This window comes from Equus przewalskii, chromosome 1 (genome assembly GCF_037783145.1).
Source record: "Equus przewalskii isolate Varuska chromosome 1, EquPr2, whole genome shotgun sequence".
Taxonomy (NCBI): Eukaryota; Metazoa; Chordata; class Mammalia; order Perissodactyla; family Equidae; genus Equus; species Equus przewalskii.
In genome coordinates, this window is record NC_091831.1 from 80,642,666 (window position 1) to 80,658,125 (window position 15,460).

The following is a 15,460-nucleotide window of genomic DNA, read 5'->3' on the forward strand; positions in this document are numbered from 1 at the left end:
CAAGGATGGACTGCAGTGTGGGGACCCAGGCTAGCTCATGGCTGCTCGCAGGCTGTATGGAGCCTGACGCCCTATGACCCCCAGGAGTCAGGGAGGGAGGACCATGTGGTTCTGATAGACACAGCAGCTGATGGCCTCTGCCCTTGGAAAAAGCAGCCCACTCAGACATCATGTCATTTGGATCTCTCAGTGGTCCTGCGAGCCAGGCATTATTTATCCTTGGTAGGTGAAGAAACAGAGCCTCAGGGAATGGAGCAATTTGCTGAGGCCCATGGTCAGTCACTCTGGTGCTGGGATGTGAATTCAGGGCCCCCTGAGGCTGGCAGTGCTGTCTTGACACTGGGCTCAGCTTGTCCTCTGCCCCTCACTGCCCTCCCCTGATGCTCCTGGGTGGGAATCTCTGCCTTGGCCCCACAGAGAGCTGAGGTCTCTGTAGATCCCCAAGGCAGGCGGGGCCCAGAGTGGGGTGGACCCTGCAGATAGCCAGTCCTGGGCCACCCAGTCCCCACTCTGCTTCTCCAGATGGACATTGGGCCTCTTGCCCCATCAGAGCCTTCCTGCCCTGGCCCCCTGATGCCTCAGATCCGGGGTCTCCCTTCTCTCCCTGCCCCCTAGAAGCCACCCAACAGGAGCTGCATCCTTCCTTCCCTCCCCCTCCTCCCCGCTCCTCAGGTTGCTTGCCCCTCCCTGGGACTCCTCTCCCAACTCTGCGTCCCTGGGCCTGCCGGCTTCTCCCCAAGGGTCAGCACAATACAGAGGTCCCATAGGCCCTGGGGATCAGTACTCTCAGGCCTCCCCAGGCCTCCTTTCACTGCTCTCCTGCACGACAGACTATGGGGCAGGAGGGGGTTTCATCCTGCAGGATGGGGCATTCGGCAGGACAGATGAGCTTGTGCACCTGTTAGGGACTTGGAAATGTCATCCCAGCACACAGGACTGGCTCCTCAGAGTCTGTTTCTAACTGGGGACCCAGGCCCAGACCACAGGGCACGGGGAGGGGGCTTCCGCTTTCTAACCGCAGCGTCTGGCATCTTCGGCAACCACAACATGCGAGCTGCTCACTGTGCTCTGAGACAAGAGGTTTGCTGAAATATCCAACTTCCCATTCCTCTTGTGAAGTCCTCCCAGGGGTTCTTCTGGCAGGTTGGTGGGAGAGGGTTGGAAATAGGGACGCATGGGGTCATGTGCAGGATGACCACCCCTCCCCTCCATTTACTTCAGTATCATGCTGACAACTCTGGGTTCTGCTGGCAAGGAAGAAGTTCAAGGATTGGTGAAATCTGGCTTAGAAATTGCCTTGGGAAGGAATTGGATCCAGGGCTTCTCAAACCTGCTGGTCTTCAGAACGCCTAATGCAATGCTTGAGCCGTCGTCCTTCCTTGCCATTGAGAACTGCAGACACACAGACCATCCAGGAGCCACGGGGCAGCGAGAGTTGCCCAGCACTGCCACTGTGCCCGCCCGTCTTCTGGAGGAAGGAGCCTCGCAGCACAGGGTGCTGAGCAGCTCAGTCCCAGGGGCCTGAGGGGCAGCGCTGCACATGGCGTGGGGTAGCACCTTTCACCAGCAAGGCCAGCCTCCACCCATGGCCGTGCCCCAGACAGAGGGGGAACTGCTTGGTCTGAGTTCCTCGGCATCACTGCGGCTCAGTGAATTGCAGATGCCCCAGGAGGACTTGAATCCATGCAACTTCGCTTAGACCTGAGCCTCCCCATTTTCACTCAGTTATTCACGCCACTGAGAACGAGAGAGAGGTGGAGAGGCTGTACTGGAATTCCAGCTCTGCCACTGAATAGCTGAGATGGGACTTACTGAGACTCATTGTCTTTGTCTGTGACACGGGTCATAACCCGCCCCCTCCTCCCAGGGTTGTTGTGGGGACCCATTGCCATCTTCAGCACGCCCTTTGCAGGTTGTAAAGGGTCACCCCTGTGTGTGAGGGCCAGTTTTCCCCCCTGGCCTGTCAGGGTGGAAAGGCCAGCAGCCTCGCTGCCCTCCTTGTGAGTGGGGGCAGCGGAAGAGGACCCTCACTGCACAGCCCAGCAGAGGGGACTCCTGCCTGCAGTCTCTGCCTCCTCCAGCCTGAGGACGTGCAGACAGCAGAATGTCCCTGTCCAAGCAGGGCCAGCCCTTACTCACTAGACTTCCATCTCTGTCCCCCAGGGCACAGCACAGAGCCTTGCTAAATGAACTAAGGGGTGATACAAACGCTCGGAGGACCCCAATGGGCTGATTTGCCTTTTCTCCTTCTCAGGTTGATTCTTATGATGTGACAGTGGATGAAGAGCTGGGCGACATCCACCTGGTCAAAATCGAGAAGCGCAAGTACTGGCTGCATGACGACTGGTACCTCAAGTACATCACACTGAAGACGCCCTCCGGGGACTACGTGGAGTTCCCCTGCTACCGCTGGATCACGGGCGAGGGCGAGATCGTCCTGAGAGATGGCCGAGGTGAGCTGCTCAGGCCCCTTCCACTCCCTGGGCTTGCCAGGAACCGAGAGGGCTTGCTGACCACCTACCTCAAAGAACTATCTTCACGGGAATAATGACAATGCTGTCATGGGTTGAGCACCTGCCCTATGCCTCGATGCACCTGCAGAAGGCATGACCTTCCTCAGGGTGCTCATGAGCCCCAGGCTCAGAGACTGGAGTGTGAGGCCCCAGGCACATGGCCAGCCATGTTGTCCCTCTGTGCTATGGTCCTTCAAGGGGAAGATTATGACCCCCTTTTTGTCAGATGGTAACTAGGGTCCCTAGTAACAAATACCCCTGGGACATACCCCTACATGGGCAGCTCTCCAGGTGTCAGGGAAGTGGCATCACTGGCCAGATTCACAGACACCCAGGCCCGGACTGCCCTCTGTGAGGTCACAGTAGAGCCTGGGCTCCAGGGCACCCCACACGGAGGGGCCATGGGCAGGCCTGACGTTCACAGTCACCAGTTGTTAAACCTGAAGTCCCACGTTTTGCTGAAAGAGAAAAGAACCTAAAATCTGCCCTCTTAAACAAGACCCTCAAATGTGCAGACGCCCATCTGGGCCTTCCTCAGGAGGCCAATCTTCATAAGAGACGCAGCTGGCCTGGTATGGAGGGGGAGAGAAGAGGCAGATGGCAGAGGTCAGCTGAGGCCGCTCTCCCTCTGAATGGCTCCTCCTTGCACACTAGCCTCTTCACATGCATGAGTCCAGTCCAGGTCGAGGTTCTGCCTTACTTCAAGTCATGGCCTTTCAGTTTGCTCACACTCTAATCCTGGAAGGATGTGTCTTTAGATGCCATGCGTCACTAGAATAACGAGGAAGAGAAGAGCTGCTTCTACCGGTGGCACCGTTGAACGCCTCCTAGTTGACATTGCATTCTCTGTCGCTTGTCCATCGTTCTTCACAGAAGTTCACTGGGGTCAGTAAAACAAGAGTATTACCTCCATTTTTTAACTGAGAAAACTGAGACCAAGGAGGAAAAAGTTCCTCTCTACCTGGTGTTTCTAAACTTTCAGGCCACGTCCCATTGTTTCTGACATGGAATTTAACTTAAGACACCAAATTCCAAGAATATTCCTGAACTAAATGATTGGGGCTAGGAGTTTTGTCCCCTGATCTCATGGCAGGAAAAAGATCACAAGATTCACTTTGTCTTTTGGTTGGCCAGAATGTGGAAGGCTGTAGACGGGGCACTTTTCCTTTTCCAGTGGTTGGAAAAACACTAGCTCCAAATCTCCCTCCTGCCCCTCTCACCCACCGTCTCAGTTGTGGAGTCCTTCTTCCCACAGACCCTGAATCTCTTTCCAGTAAAAAACGTATGGCACATTCAGATTGGGATATTTAGGAAGGTGTAGGCCAGTGTGCAGGGCCATTAGCACTGCTAGTCCTGGATGGGGAGAGAGAATGCCAGAACAATCCAGAGGGGTGTGTCCTGGAGACTGAGCTCCCTTGGGAGGAGCTGAGGCCCCCAGCAGAGATGCAGATAGTGGGGGAGACACTCAGAGAGCAGATGGGGAATCAGTGTCCTCTCTTCACTGTCGCCATGCCCCCCGTTCTCTGGTCAGGGTTCCCAGTGGCTGAACCCAACGTGAAGCCCATTGATGCAGTTCATTCCAGTTGAGGACAAGATCAGGGACCTTCAGGGACAGGACAAGGTGAAGGGTGGGTCTAGAGAGGGGCACATGAAGCTATCCAGCTTGTTCCACTTATCTATCACTATGTAACAATCTTAGTGGCTTTAAGCAGCCATTTTATTTTGCCCATGATTTTGTGGGAAAAGCTCAGCTGGGCAGTTCATCTGTGAGTCATAGGGCATCAGCTGGAGGCTGGGGCAGTTAGGGCTAGAGGATTCACTTCTAAGATGGTTCTTCTCTCACATGTCTAGTGCCTCAGAGCTCCTTGGTGTCTCTCCCTCCACATGACATCTCATTCTTTAGGGCTTCTCCATGGAGCTGAGGCTCCTCACAGCTTGGTGGTCTCAGGGTATTAGCACTTCTTATGTGGCAGCTGGTTTCCAAGAGCAAGTATTCCAGGCGACTGTGGAAGCTGCCAGTTTCCTCACACCTGAAAACTGTCACAGTGTAACTTCCACCGTATTCTATTGGTCCAAGCAATCACAGAGCCCACCTCGACTCAAGGGGGACTTAGATCCCCCCTCTCGATGGAAGGAATGTCAAAGAGCTTGTGGCCATCTTTAATTCACCACATGGCACAATAACCAGTCCTTTGGACAGCCTGGAAATGAGGGGGCCCAGCCTACAAGCGATTCAATCACTCGCCACATGATAACCTCTGAAATCTAATATTTCACCACTGCACCATGGGTGAACAGAAAAGTCCGAGGCTGTCACTGTGGTCCCAGAGATCCAGAGCATCTCTGTGAAGGGACAGCTTCATTAAGGCACAAGTATCAGTCTTTTGGAATCTGCCCCTGAGCTCTGCTGCAGTCAGTCCAGGCTTTGTCACCTGCCATGTTCCTGGAAGTCTGGCAGTCACTGGGGTAGAATGTTCCAACACCCTCAGGGCCAGGAGAAAAGGAGCTATATGCCTCTTGAAACTTGGCATGTTGCAATTCCGCATGTCTTGACTTATTCATACCACTGAAGCTGGAGAGATGCAACTCCTCAGAGCTAATGTGCCTGAGAAATAGGCCTGTTATTTGAGGTGGGTTAGAAATGATGCATGTCGAGTGCCTGCAACAGTGCCTCCTGTGGCCGATGATAACTGTTGTTACAGTTAATACCTTGCCTTCCGTGACCTCTGGCCTCCCCTGTTGGTTGGCTTTACGCAGAGGTGTCCCATTGATCTTTCTCTTTGGGCCCCAGTTCCAAGCCTGGGACTGGAGCTGCCTCGGGCAGAAGGTGCTGTGGGCCAGGGAGCTCCGAGTGTAGGCTGAAAACTGTTGGGAGCTGGTCTGCCATGCAGTCAGTACAGAGATTGAGAGCAGGCGTTTACAACCTTTCGGCACAACTTGCCAGAATAATCCCATGACTGGTGCATCTGATAATAAAAACAGGGCCTATATTTTGAATGTCTTCAGTTTGTTTTTCATTTTGATTTTCCAGTAGTTAATTTTAATCATATTTTACAAAAATATCAGTCTGTGATGGAATAGAAGTTTTAAAAACTGGGCCCTTCACCCCAGAGAGCTGGAAAAGCACTGTTCTGGGCCCCCTTTTCAGGCGATGCTCTGGAATCCTGCTGCTCAGATCTCTGTTGACTCTGTTCACTGCTTCCCTTTAAACAATAGCATGAAGGGTAATCGTGAACCAACCTCCCTGCTCTAAATGCCCTGAGAAGCACCACCCACCCTCAGCCACCTGCCCCACTCCTGGAATGAGAGATGAGACACCTCTACAGTCTGGGCCTAGAGGGAGGAAGAGGATGCTCGGGTCCATATGGTTCTAAGGATAAGAACGATGGCTGTTGTTCCCATTTACTGGGCACTTACTGAGTGCCCAGCACTGTGTGGGGTTCAGGACCCTAGAAATAGGCGTTATTATCTCCATTTTACTTGTGAGGAAGCTAAGGCAGCTTGCTCGAGGTGACACAGCCCAAGTCCACACCCAAACCCAGCTGTGTCTCTTCTAAAGCCCACACTGCAGGACACCACATGCTGTTTTAGAGTTCAGCCTGGTTCCCAGTCCTCTGTGCAGGCACCACAGGGAACTGGATAGTGTCAGCGTCTGTATGTTGGGTCGAAGTCACACGTTTCTCCAGGAAGCAACAACCAGTTGGACTTAGAAACATGAGTCCCTGCTGCTCTCTCAGGCAACACGGAAGCCTGCAGTCAGGTGCCATTTCTGCTCTGCATGAAAATTGCAGAGGGGAGAGGAGTGAACTACTCTGCAGTGGTTTAAAGAAATCCACCAAGGACCAGGAAGAGAGGAGGGGCAGCTCTGCTCCAGGGACCCCAGGATGGTTGGCAGAAGCAGTGTCCTGGAGGCCAGGTGGAAGGTTAGAGCCCCCACGTGGAAATCCACAGGCAGGCCAGAGATGGGCACACGGTGGGGCTGCCGGAGAGAGGCAGAGATTCATTGGCCCATGTCGGGAAAGCAGAATGAGAACCAAGCCTGACTCATGTGTCTGGAGAAGATTCTCAGGGCCTGAAGGTGCAGAGCCCTCAGGCTTGCTGAGTGAGCAGGCAGGAGGAGGTGGAACTGAATTTGTCTTTTATAAAGGGAGTGGCTAAGAGCATAGGATTTGAGTTTTGTGTTGAAAATCCACTTATTAGGTGTGTGACCTTGGGCAAAGTTCAAGGGCAAAGCTAATCAACCTGCCTAAGCCCCAGTTTCCTCAGTATAAAATGGGGGAGTGTGCTGAGGTTTAAATGAGATGATGCATGTGAAGTACAAGGTGTCTGAGGGAAACCTAAATATGGGGTGTTATTCTTCTTCCTGAGGCTCTTCTCACACTTGTCCTTTCCTCACAGCAAAGTTGGCCCGTGATGACCAAATTCACATCCTCAAACAGCACAGACGTAAAGAACTGGAAACGCGGCAAAAACAGTACCGGTGAGTTATGACATCAGACCAAATGGCCAGAGGGCCATGGTATGAAATAAACCCTGCCCTCAGCTTATGGCCCATCACTACTGAGAAGTGATGACCAAGGCCCCAGCTCCCTGTGGTGCTCCTCAGTCCCTGGCTCCACCTGAGCACCGCTCCAGGCACAGATGGTGAAGAGAGTTGTGGAGCAAACTTAGGATCAGCCATCTTTTCGTTTAGAAGGAATGGGGCAGTAAAAGCTTGGATTTATCGTAATGTTCTCCCACCTTCCATTGTAGGATTACCCCTCACTTTTTATGTCTTCCAATAATAATTTAGTTATAAAATTGATATATAATCTACAACAAAATTGACAAATCTTTAGCTAACAGACTAAGAAAAAGGAATGAGAGGACTCAAATTATTAAAATTAGAGATAAGAGAGGGAGCATCAATACCAAGTTCACAGAAATTAAAATGAATAGAAGGGTATACCGTGAACAACTGTATACCAACCAATTAGATAAGTTAGATGAAAAGGACACATTCCTAGAAAGACAAAAACTGCCGGAACTGACTTAAGAAATAATCCAATCACAGGCAAAGAGATTGAATTAGTCATTTTAAAACTTCCCACAAAGAAAAGCCCAGGCCCAGAGGGCTTCACTGGTGAATTCTATCAAACATTTAAAGAATTAACACCAACCCTGCATAAACTCTTCCAAAAAATAAAATAGAAGGGAACTTGTCTCAACTCATTGTATGAGACCAGTATTATACCAAAACCAGACAAAGACATCATAGGAAAAGAAAACTGTACACCAGTATCTCTTATGAATGTAAATGTAAACATTTTCAACAAAATGCTAGCAAACCAAATCCAGCAGTGTGTAAAAGGCATTATACAATGTGACCAGGTGGGGCTTATCCCAAGTATGCAAGGTTGGCTTACCATCCAAAAATCAATTAATGTAATACACCATGCAAATAGAGTAAAGAACAAAAAACACATGATTATCTCAATAAACACACAGGGAAGCATTTGCCAAAATCCAAAACCCTTTCATGATTAAAATAAACACTCAAAAAATAGGAATCGAAGGGAACGTCCTCAATCTGATAAAGGGCATTGACAAAAACTCACAGTTAACGTCATACTTTATGGGGAAGGACTGCATGCTTTCTTCCTGAGATCCAGGAGCAAAGATGTCAGCTTTCACCACTGCTGTTCGACATTGTGGTAGAGGTTCTAGCCAGGGCAATTGGACAAGAGGAAAAAAAAGGCACCCACATTAAAGAACGCTGAGTAAAACCATTGCCATTCACAGATGACATGATTTTGTATATAGAAAATCCTAAGGAATTCACCAAAAAACTATTGGAACTAATAAATCAGCAAGGTTGCAGGATACAAGATAAATATACAAAATTCAGTGTTTTTCTGTATGCTGGTACTCCACAATCTGAAAATTAAAATAAGGAAACAATACCATTTACAATAGCATCAAAAGAAATAAAATATTTATGAATAAATTTAACGAAAAAAGTCCAAGACTTGTACAATGAAAACTACAAAACATTGTTGAAAGTGATTAGAGAAGTTCTAAATAAGGTGAAAGACATCTCACGTTCATGGACCCGAGGACCTAATGTTCGTAAAACGGCAATACTCCCCAAAGCAGTGTACAAATTCAAGGCAATCTGTATCAAAATCCCAGCTGACTTTTTTGCAGAAATTGACAAGCTGATTCTAACATGCATGTGGAAAGCAAGGAACCCAGAATAGTCAAAACAATCTTGAAAAAAAAAGGTGAGAAACTCACACTTCCCAATATCAAAATTACTGCACTCCTGCAGTGATCCAGACAGTGTGGTGTTGGCATTAGGATAGACATATAGAGATCAATGACATAGGATTGAGAGTCCAGAAATAAGCCCTCACTTATGTGGTCAATTAATTTTCAATAGAGGCAGCAAGACAATTCAATGGAGGAAGAATAGTCATTTCAATATATGGTGTTGGGACAACTCATTAGCCACAAGCCAAGAATGAAATTGGACCCTTACCTCACACCACATACATAAATTAACTTAGAATGGATCAGATACCTAAATGTGAGAGCTAAAAGTATAAAACTTTGAAGAAGACAGGTAAACCTTCGTGACCTTGGATTTGGCAAAGGATTTTTAGATACAACAAAAGCGTAAGCAACAAAAGAAAAATAGATAAATTGATGTAATCAAATTTGAAAACTTTTGTGCTTCAAAGGGTACCATCAAGAAAGTGAAAAGGCCACATCTATGGACAGCTAATCTTTGACAAAGGAGCTGAGGGCCTACAATGGAGGAAAGAAAGTCTCTTCAACAAATGGTGCTGGGAAAACTGGACAGCCACATGTAAAAGAATGAAAATCAACCATTCTTTTTCACTATTTACTAAAATAAACTCAAAATGGATCAAAGACCTAAAGATTAGGCCTGAAACAATAAGTCTTCTAGAAGAGAATATCGGCAGTACACTCTTTGACATCAGCTTCAAAAGAATCTTTTCGGACACCATAACCCCTCACACGAGGGAAACAATAGAAAGAATAAACAAATGGGACTTCATCAGACTAAAGAGCTTCTTCAAGGCAAGGGAAAACAGGATTGAAACAAAAAAACAGCCCACTAATTGGGAAAAAACATTTACAAGTTATTTATCCAACAAAGGGTTAATCTCCATAATATACAAAGAACTCACAGAACTCAACAATAAAAAATCAAACAACCCAATCACAAAATAGGCAGGGGACATAAACAGACATTTCTCCAAAGAAGATATACGGATGGCCAATAGAGACATGAAAAGATGCTCATCATCACTAATCGTCAGGGAAATGCAAATCAAAACTACGCTAAGATATCACCTTACACCTGTTAGAATGGCAAAAATATCCAAAACCAAGAGTGACAAAATGTTGGAGAGGCTGTGGAGAAAAAGGAACCCTCATACACTGTTGGTGGGAATGCAAACTGGTGCAGCCACTTTGGAAAACAGTATGGAGATTCCTCAAAAAGTTAAGAATAGAAATGCCTTATGACCCAGCCATCCCACTACTGGGTATCTATCCTAAGAACCTGAAATCAGCAATTCCAAAAGTCCCATGCACCGCTATGTTCATCACAGCATTGTTCACAATAGCTAAGTCATGGAACCAACCTAAGTGCCCAGCAACTTATGATTGGATAAAGAAGATATGGTATATATATACAATGGAATACTACTCAGCCATAAAAAAGGACAAAGTCGTCCCATTCACAACAACATGGATAGACCTTGAGGGTATTATGTTGAGTGAAATAAGCCAGACAGAGAAAGACGAACTCTATATGACTCCACTCATAGGTGGTAGTTAACATAAAGACAAAGAGAACTGATCTGTGGTTACCAGGGGGAAGGGGGCTGGGGAGAGGGCACTAGGGGTGAAGTGGTGTACCTACAACATGACTCATAATGATATACAACTGTAATTTCACAAGGTTGTTAACTATCATAACCTTAATAAAAAAAAAAAAGAAAGTGAAAAGGCAACCCACAGGATGAGATAAAGTATTTGCAGATCATGTATCTGATAAGAAACTTATATCCATAATATATAAAGAACCCTCACAACTCAATAATACAATACAAATAATCCAATTTAAAAATGGACAAGGACCCGAATAGACCTTGTTTTCCAATAAGCACATGAAAAGATGCTTGGCATTGTTATTCATCAGGAAAATGCAAATCAACACAATGAGATGCTACTGCACACTCATTAGGATGGCTAGAATCAAAAAGTCAGATAATAACAAGTGTTGGTGAGGACATGGAGAAATCAGAACTCTTACACACTACTGGTGGGAATGTAAAATGGGGCAGTTGCTTCAGAAAATGGTCTGGTCGTTCCTCAAACTGTTAAATATAGAGTTACCATATGGTCCAGCAATTGCACACCTAGGCATATACGTAAGAGAAATGAAAACATATGTCCACACAAAAACTTGTACATGAATGTTTATAGCAGTGTTATCCATAATAACCAAAAAGTGAATATAGTCCTAATATCCATTAAATAATGGATGTATAAATAAAATGTGGTGCATCTATACAATGGAATATATTTCAGCCATAAAAAGGAATGAATAAACACTTCTCCCGAGAAAATATATGAATGGCCAATAAGCACATAAAAAGATGCTTGACCCCATTAGACATCAGGAAAATGCAAATCAAAACCACAAGATACCACTTCACACCCACTAGGATGGATAGAATCAAAAAGACAGATAATAACAAGTCCTGCCAAGATGTGGATGGAGAAACTTGAGCCTCATCCATTGCTGGTAGAATGTAAAGTGATGCAACCACTTTGGGAAACAGTTTAGCAGTTCCTCAAAATCTTAAACAGAGTTACCTCCTAGCAATTTTACTCCTAGGTATCCACACAAGAGGAATGAAAATATGTGTCCACGTGAGAAACTTGGTACACAAGTATTCACAGCAACATGATTCATAAGAGCCAAAAAGTGGAAACAACCTATATTCCATTAACTGATGAGTAGCTAAACAAAATGTTGTATATCCCTACAATGGAATATTATTTGGCATGAAAAAGGAATGAGCTGTGGATACATGCTAAACCATGAATGAATCTCAAAAACATTAGCTAAATGGAAAAGACATTTACAAAAGACCATATATTGTATGATTCTATTTAGATGAAATGTCCAGAACAGGCAAGTCTATGGACAAAGATCAGTAGATTAGTAGTTGCCTAGGCTGAAAGTGGGGAATATGGCATGGGGAGTGACTATTAATGGGTACGGGGTTTCTATTTGGGGTGAAAATATTCCAAAATTAGATTATGGTGGTGGCTGCACAACTCTGTAAATATACTAAAAAGCTTTGAATTGTTTACTTTAAAGGGGTGAATTTTATTGTATGTAAATTGTTTCTCAATATAGCTGTTGTTAAAAATAATACATGATCCAGAGTGCACATTTGGAAACTGGTGGTCAGTGGGCTGTTATCCAGCCTCTTTGTGTGTTTAATGGGCCTTTGTGGAGTTCTGAGTAAACAGGGCTTTTATTCTCTGGGTGTCCCCAGTCCAACACCTGTCTTCTGTCTGTATGAAGGCTTCTTCCATTTCCTGCTTTGGCCCCTGGAGAAATTTAAGTTTGAGTCCTTCCAAGGGAAAGGGGTGAAAGGAATCATGCTAAACATTCAGCACTGTTTCCTGGGCTGGGCGGGGGTGGGGCGGGGTTTGGCGAGAGATGGTTGTTACACTTTTCCACGTCTTCCTCCATAGTTTAACTTCTTACAGGGCATATGTAGTATATCAGGGTTTTTTAAATCTAATAAAAGCAAAAGAAGAGGAATAATGTAGAAGCAGAAAAATACCTGTAATTAATCCATTTTCACTTTTATTTATTTGAGACTGAGCTGTGTACACAATTTGACATCCTCCCTTTGTTTTCCCCTTAGAAGTATAGCAGGATCATTTCCCTGTATTTTAAAAATCTCATCACAAAAATCCTATCACATTATTCTAGCTTTTATATAATATTCCATTGTATAGATGCACCATAATTTGCTTAAACACCAGCCTGACTAGGCGTTTAGGAAGTTTCTAGTTTTTTATTCTTATAAACAATGTGAAAATCTTTGTGAGAAACTTTTTGTGCATTATTAAGTATTTCCTTAGGATAGGTGCCCAGAAATGAAATTACTAAATCAAATAGGGTAAGTTATTGTATAATAGTGTAAGTATATATTGACAAATTTCCCTTCAAAAATCTTTAACCAGTTTTCACGAACTGTGTATGGGTACCCACTTCACCAATACTTGCCATAGCTGGCAGTATCTTTTTTTGTTAGCTTTTCTAATTTGTCAAGGCATCTCTCATCTCTCAGCTCCTCTTTTCCCCCACTCTCAGCAACTCGCTGATGTCCAGTGGTTGATAAATCCCCACTGAAATGCGTGATTGCCTGAGCCTCAAAACTATCTTTACCTCTGTCTTCCTTTCCATCAAAAACTTACATTTCCATGAAACAGAATGAATAAATGAGAAACAGAGCCATACACACATGGCTACTTGATATATTACAGAGGGCACCGATGATGAGCAGTTCTGGGGCGGTGGGGCATCTGTACAGAAGGGGGAGAGAGAGGAGGAGGAGAAGAAGAAGAAATTGGATTCTACTTCTTGTCATTCAGAAAATTCAGTTTTAGGTTGATTAAACTTAGATGTTAAAGGCAAAACTATAAAACTTTTAGACCTAAGCTTTTAAGAGATTTTTCTTCATAGCCTCAAGGGGAAAAGATTTTTCAAACACAATTCAAAATGCGCTAACCATAAGAGGAAAAAAGAGGTCAGTTCACCTACCTTGAAATGAGGAACTTCTGCTCACTGAGACATACCACAAAGAGAGTGAAAAGACAATTCACAGAGTGATGGACAAGAATTATTATTCACAATATACCAAGGGCCCCTACACATCTCTAAGAAGAACGTTGTCAATTTAGTAGAAAAATAGGCAAGAGATTTGAGAACAAAAAAGATGCTCAGCTTCGTGTGTAATCAGGGAAACCAAAAGTGAGATCACAATGAACTCCCACTATTATTACACATGCACACACACCACATACACCCAAAGTGTTAAAGAACCTGTGGAGGGGTAGGAAGGCTCATGCACTACTGGCAGGAGTATAAATTGATACAACCTCTGTAGAAAACAATTTTTCAATATCTAGAAAATTGAAGCTACATTAGAATCTATGACCCATACAATTTATTCCTGGATCCAAATCCATGTGCATGAGTATCTGGATACGTGGACACAGATGTTCACAACAGCAGAATTTATGAGAGCCAAAATATAGAAGCTGCACAATATCCATCGACAGTAGAGCAGGTAAAAAAATTGTGATCGTTCTACCCTGCGAGGAAAATCAGTGAACTGCTGGCGCACAGAGCAGCATGGATGAACCTCACAAATACAGTGTTGCAAACAGAAGCCAGACACAAGTTTGTCTGGCCAATCCCTAAAAGTTTGCAATTATCTTGTTTAGGGAAACTTATGTAGCAGTGGAAAATAGACAAGAACACAGAAATGATCATCATAAAAGCAAAGATGGTGATTGAGGAAGGATGAGCAGGAAGGGGGGCTGAGGGTACTGGCAATGTTCTGATTCTTCATCTGGGTGTCACTTACACAGATGTTTTGTGCATTTTTGTGCATGTGTGAGTGTGTGCTTATGTACATACATAGATTTGTATGTTCTACTTCATAATAAACATTTTAAAATAAAACTTTTGTGTCTTTATACGAGGTCCAGGTTGGGGGGTAATCTGATTACACTGTGGGTGATGTTAGGGATTTATGAATTGGTGATGTGTTTTAGAATATTGGTATGTAAGCCTCTCACTCAGGCACCGTATGATGGGTTTGGAAATGTTTGTACTTGGAACAGTGCACAAGGCATTGTCTGAGAGCTCTGCACCGCCCATTCCCACCCTGAAAGGTAGTTGTTTCTATGCTCCTCTCTCAGCTTTCCTCCCCACTTCAACCACCTGTGGCAAAGCCTGTACAATGAGCACTTCACGTGCTTCTGGCCTGGTGGAAGGAAGGAATCCTAGACTGTGGTGATATGACACTGTTTGTGTTCTGTTAGGTGAGTGGACAGCAAGTTTTATCAGTTCCACACTAATTCATACTAAGATGTTAATGGCTGGTCAGTTTCATTAGTCTTACTGACATTGTCTTAGCCCAGTATTTTCCAAAGTGTGCCCTGGGGCATTAATCCCCAAACTTTCCCCCCAGAGAAGGGTCCCATGGTAAAACAAATTTGGGAAACTGTTTATCACATCCCCGTCCTGGAGGTTCACGATGCCTATAAGCATTGAGGATTCTGAGAAGTTCTCTGGTAATGGACCATAGTTAGTTTTGTTTTTAATCCAGTGTTTCCCAAGAGAATTTGACATATGAATCTTACCGTGCTGCAGAACGAGTACCCTATGGAGTACGCTGTGGGGAACGCCCCTTTACCAGGAGAAGTGGATTCAGTGCTGCGTTTATTTCTCAGGGGTGTAGCTTTTGGCAGGGTCTAGGGAGAGGGGCAGGGGGCTTTAATGGCGAGATAACTTGCCTCTTTCTTAGATCTAATGGTCATTTTTTCTTCCTCCTTCCACGTTATCTGTCCTTTTCAAACCCCCTCCTCTGCTTCCGCTCAGGAAACGCTGAACTTTGCGCTGTCTGCATAATCTTGGAGTTCCTCTTTTACATGAACTCTCGGGCTTCCAGATTAAGGTTTAGAAATAAAATAACAACTAAGAATAGTCTCCAGTGTGTCAGAAAGCCAGCAAGTCCAGCTGGCCTTCGTCACTCAGTCAGCCAGGCAGCGAGATGGAGAAGTCAACACAGGTTGACCGTGTCCTTCCACTGTGACTGCGTGGCCTGTGTCAC

At 45.3% G+C, this 15,460-nt stretch overlaps 1 protein-coding gene across 1 annotated transcript in view; it reads left to right on the forward strand.

Moving 5' to 3' along the window:
* ALOX5 (arachidonate 5-lipoxygenase) overlaps nucleotides 1-15,460 on the forward strand; it is a 56,549-nt gene that overhangs the window by 5,700 nt on the left and 35,389 nt on the right. Inside the window, exons 2-3 of the mRNA XM_070569187.1 lie at nucleotides 2,255-2,453; nucleotides 6,912-6,993. Coding sequence (XP_070425288.1) covers nucleotides 2,255-2,453; nucleotides 6,912-6,993 — 281 coding nt within the window. The remainder of the gene's footprint in view (nucleotides 1-2,254; nucleotides 2,454-6,911; nucleotides 6,994-15,460) is intronic.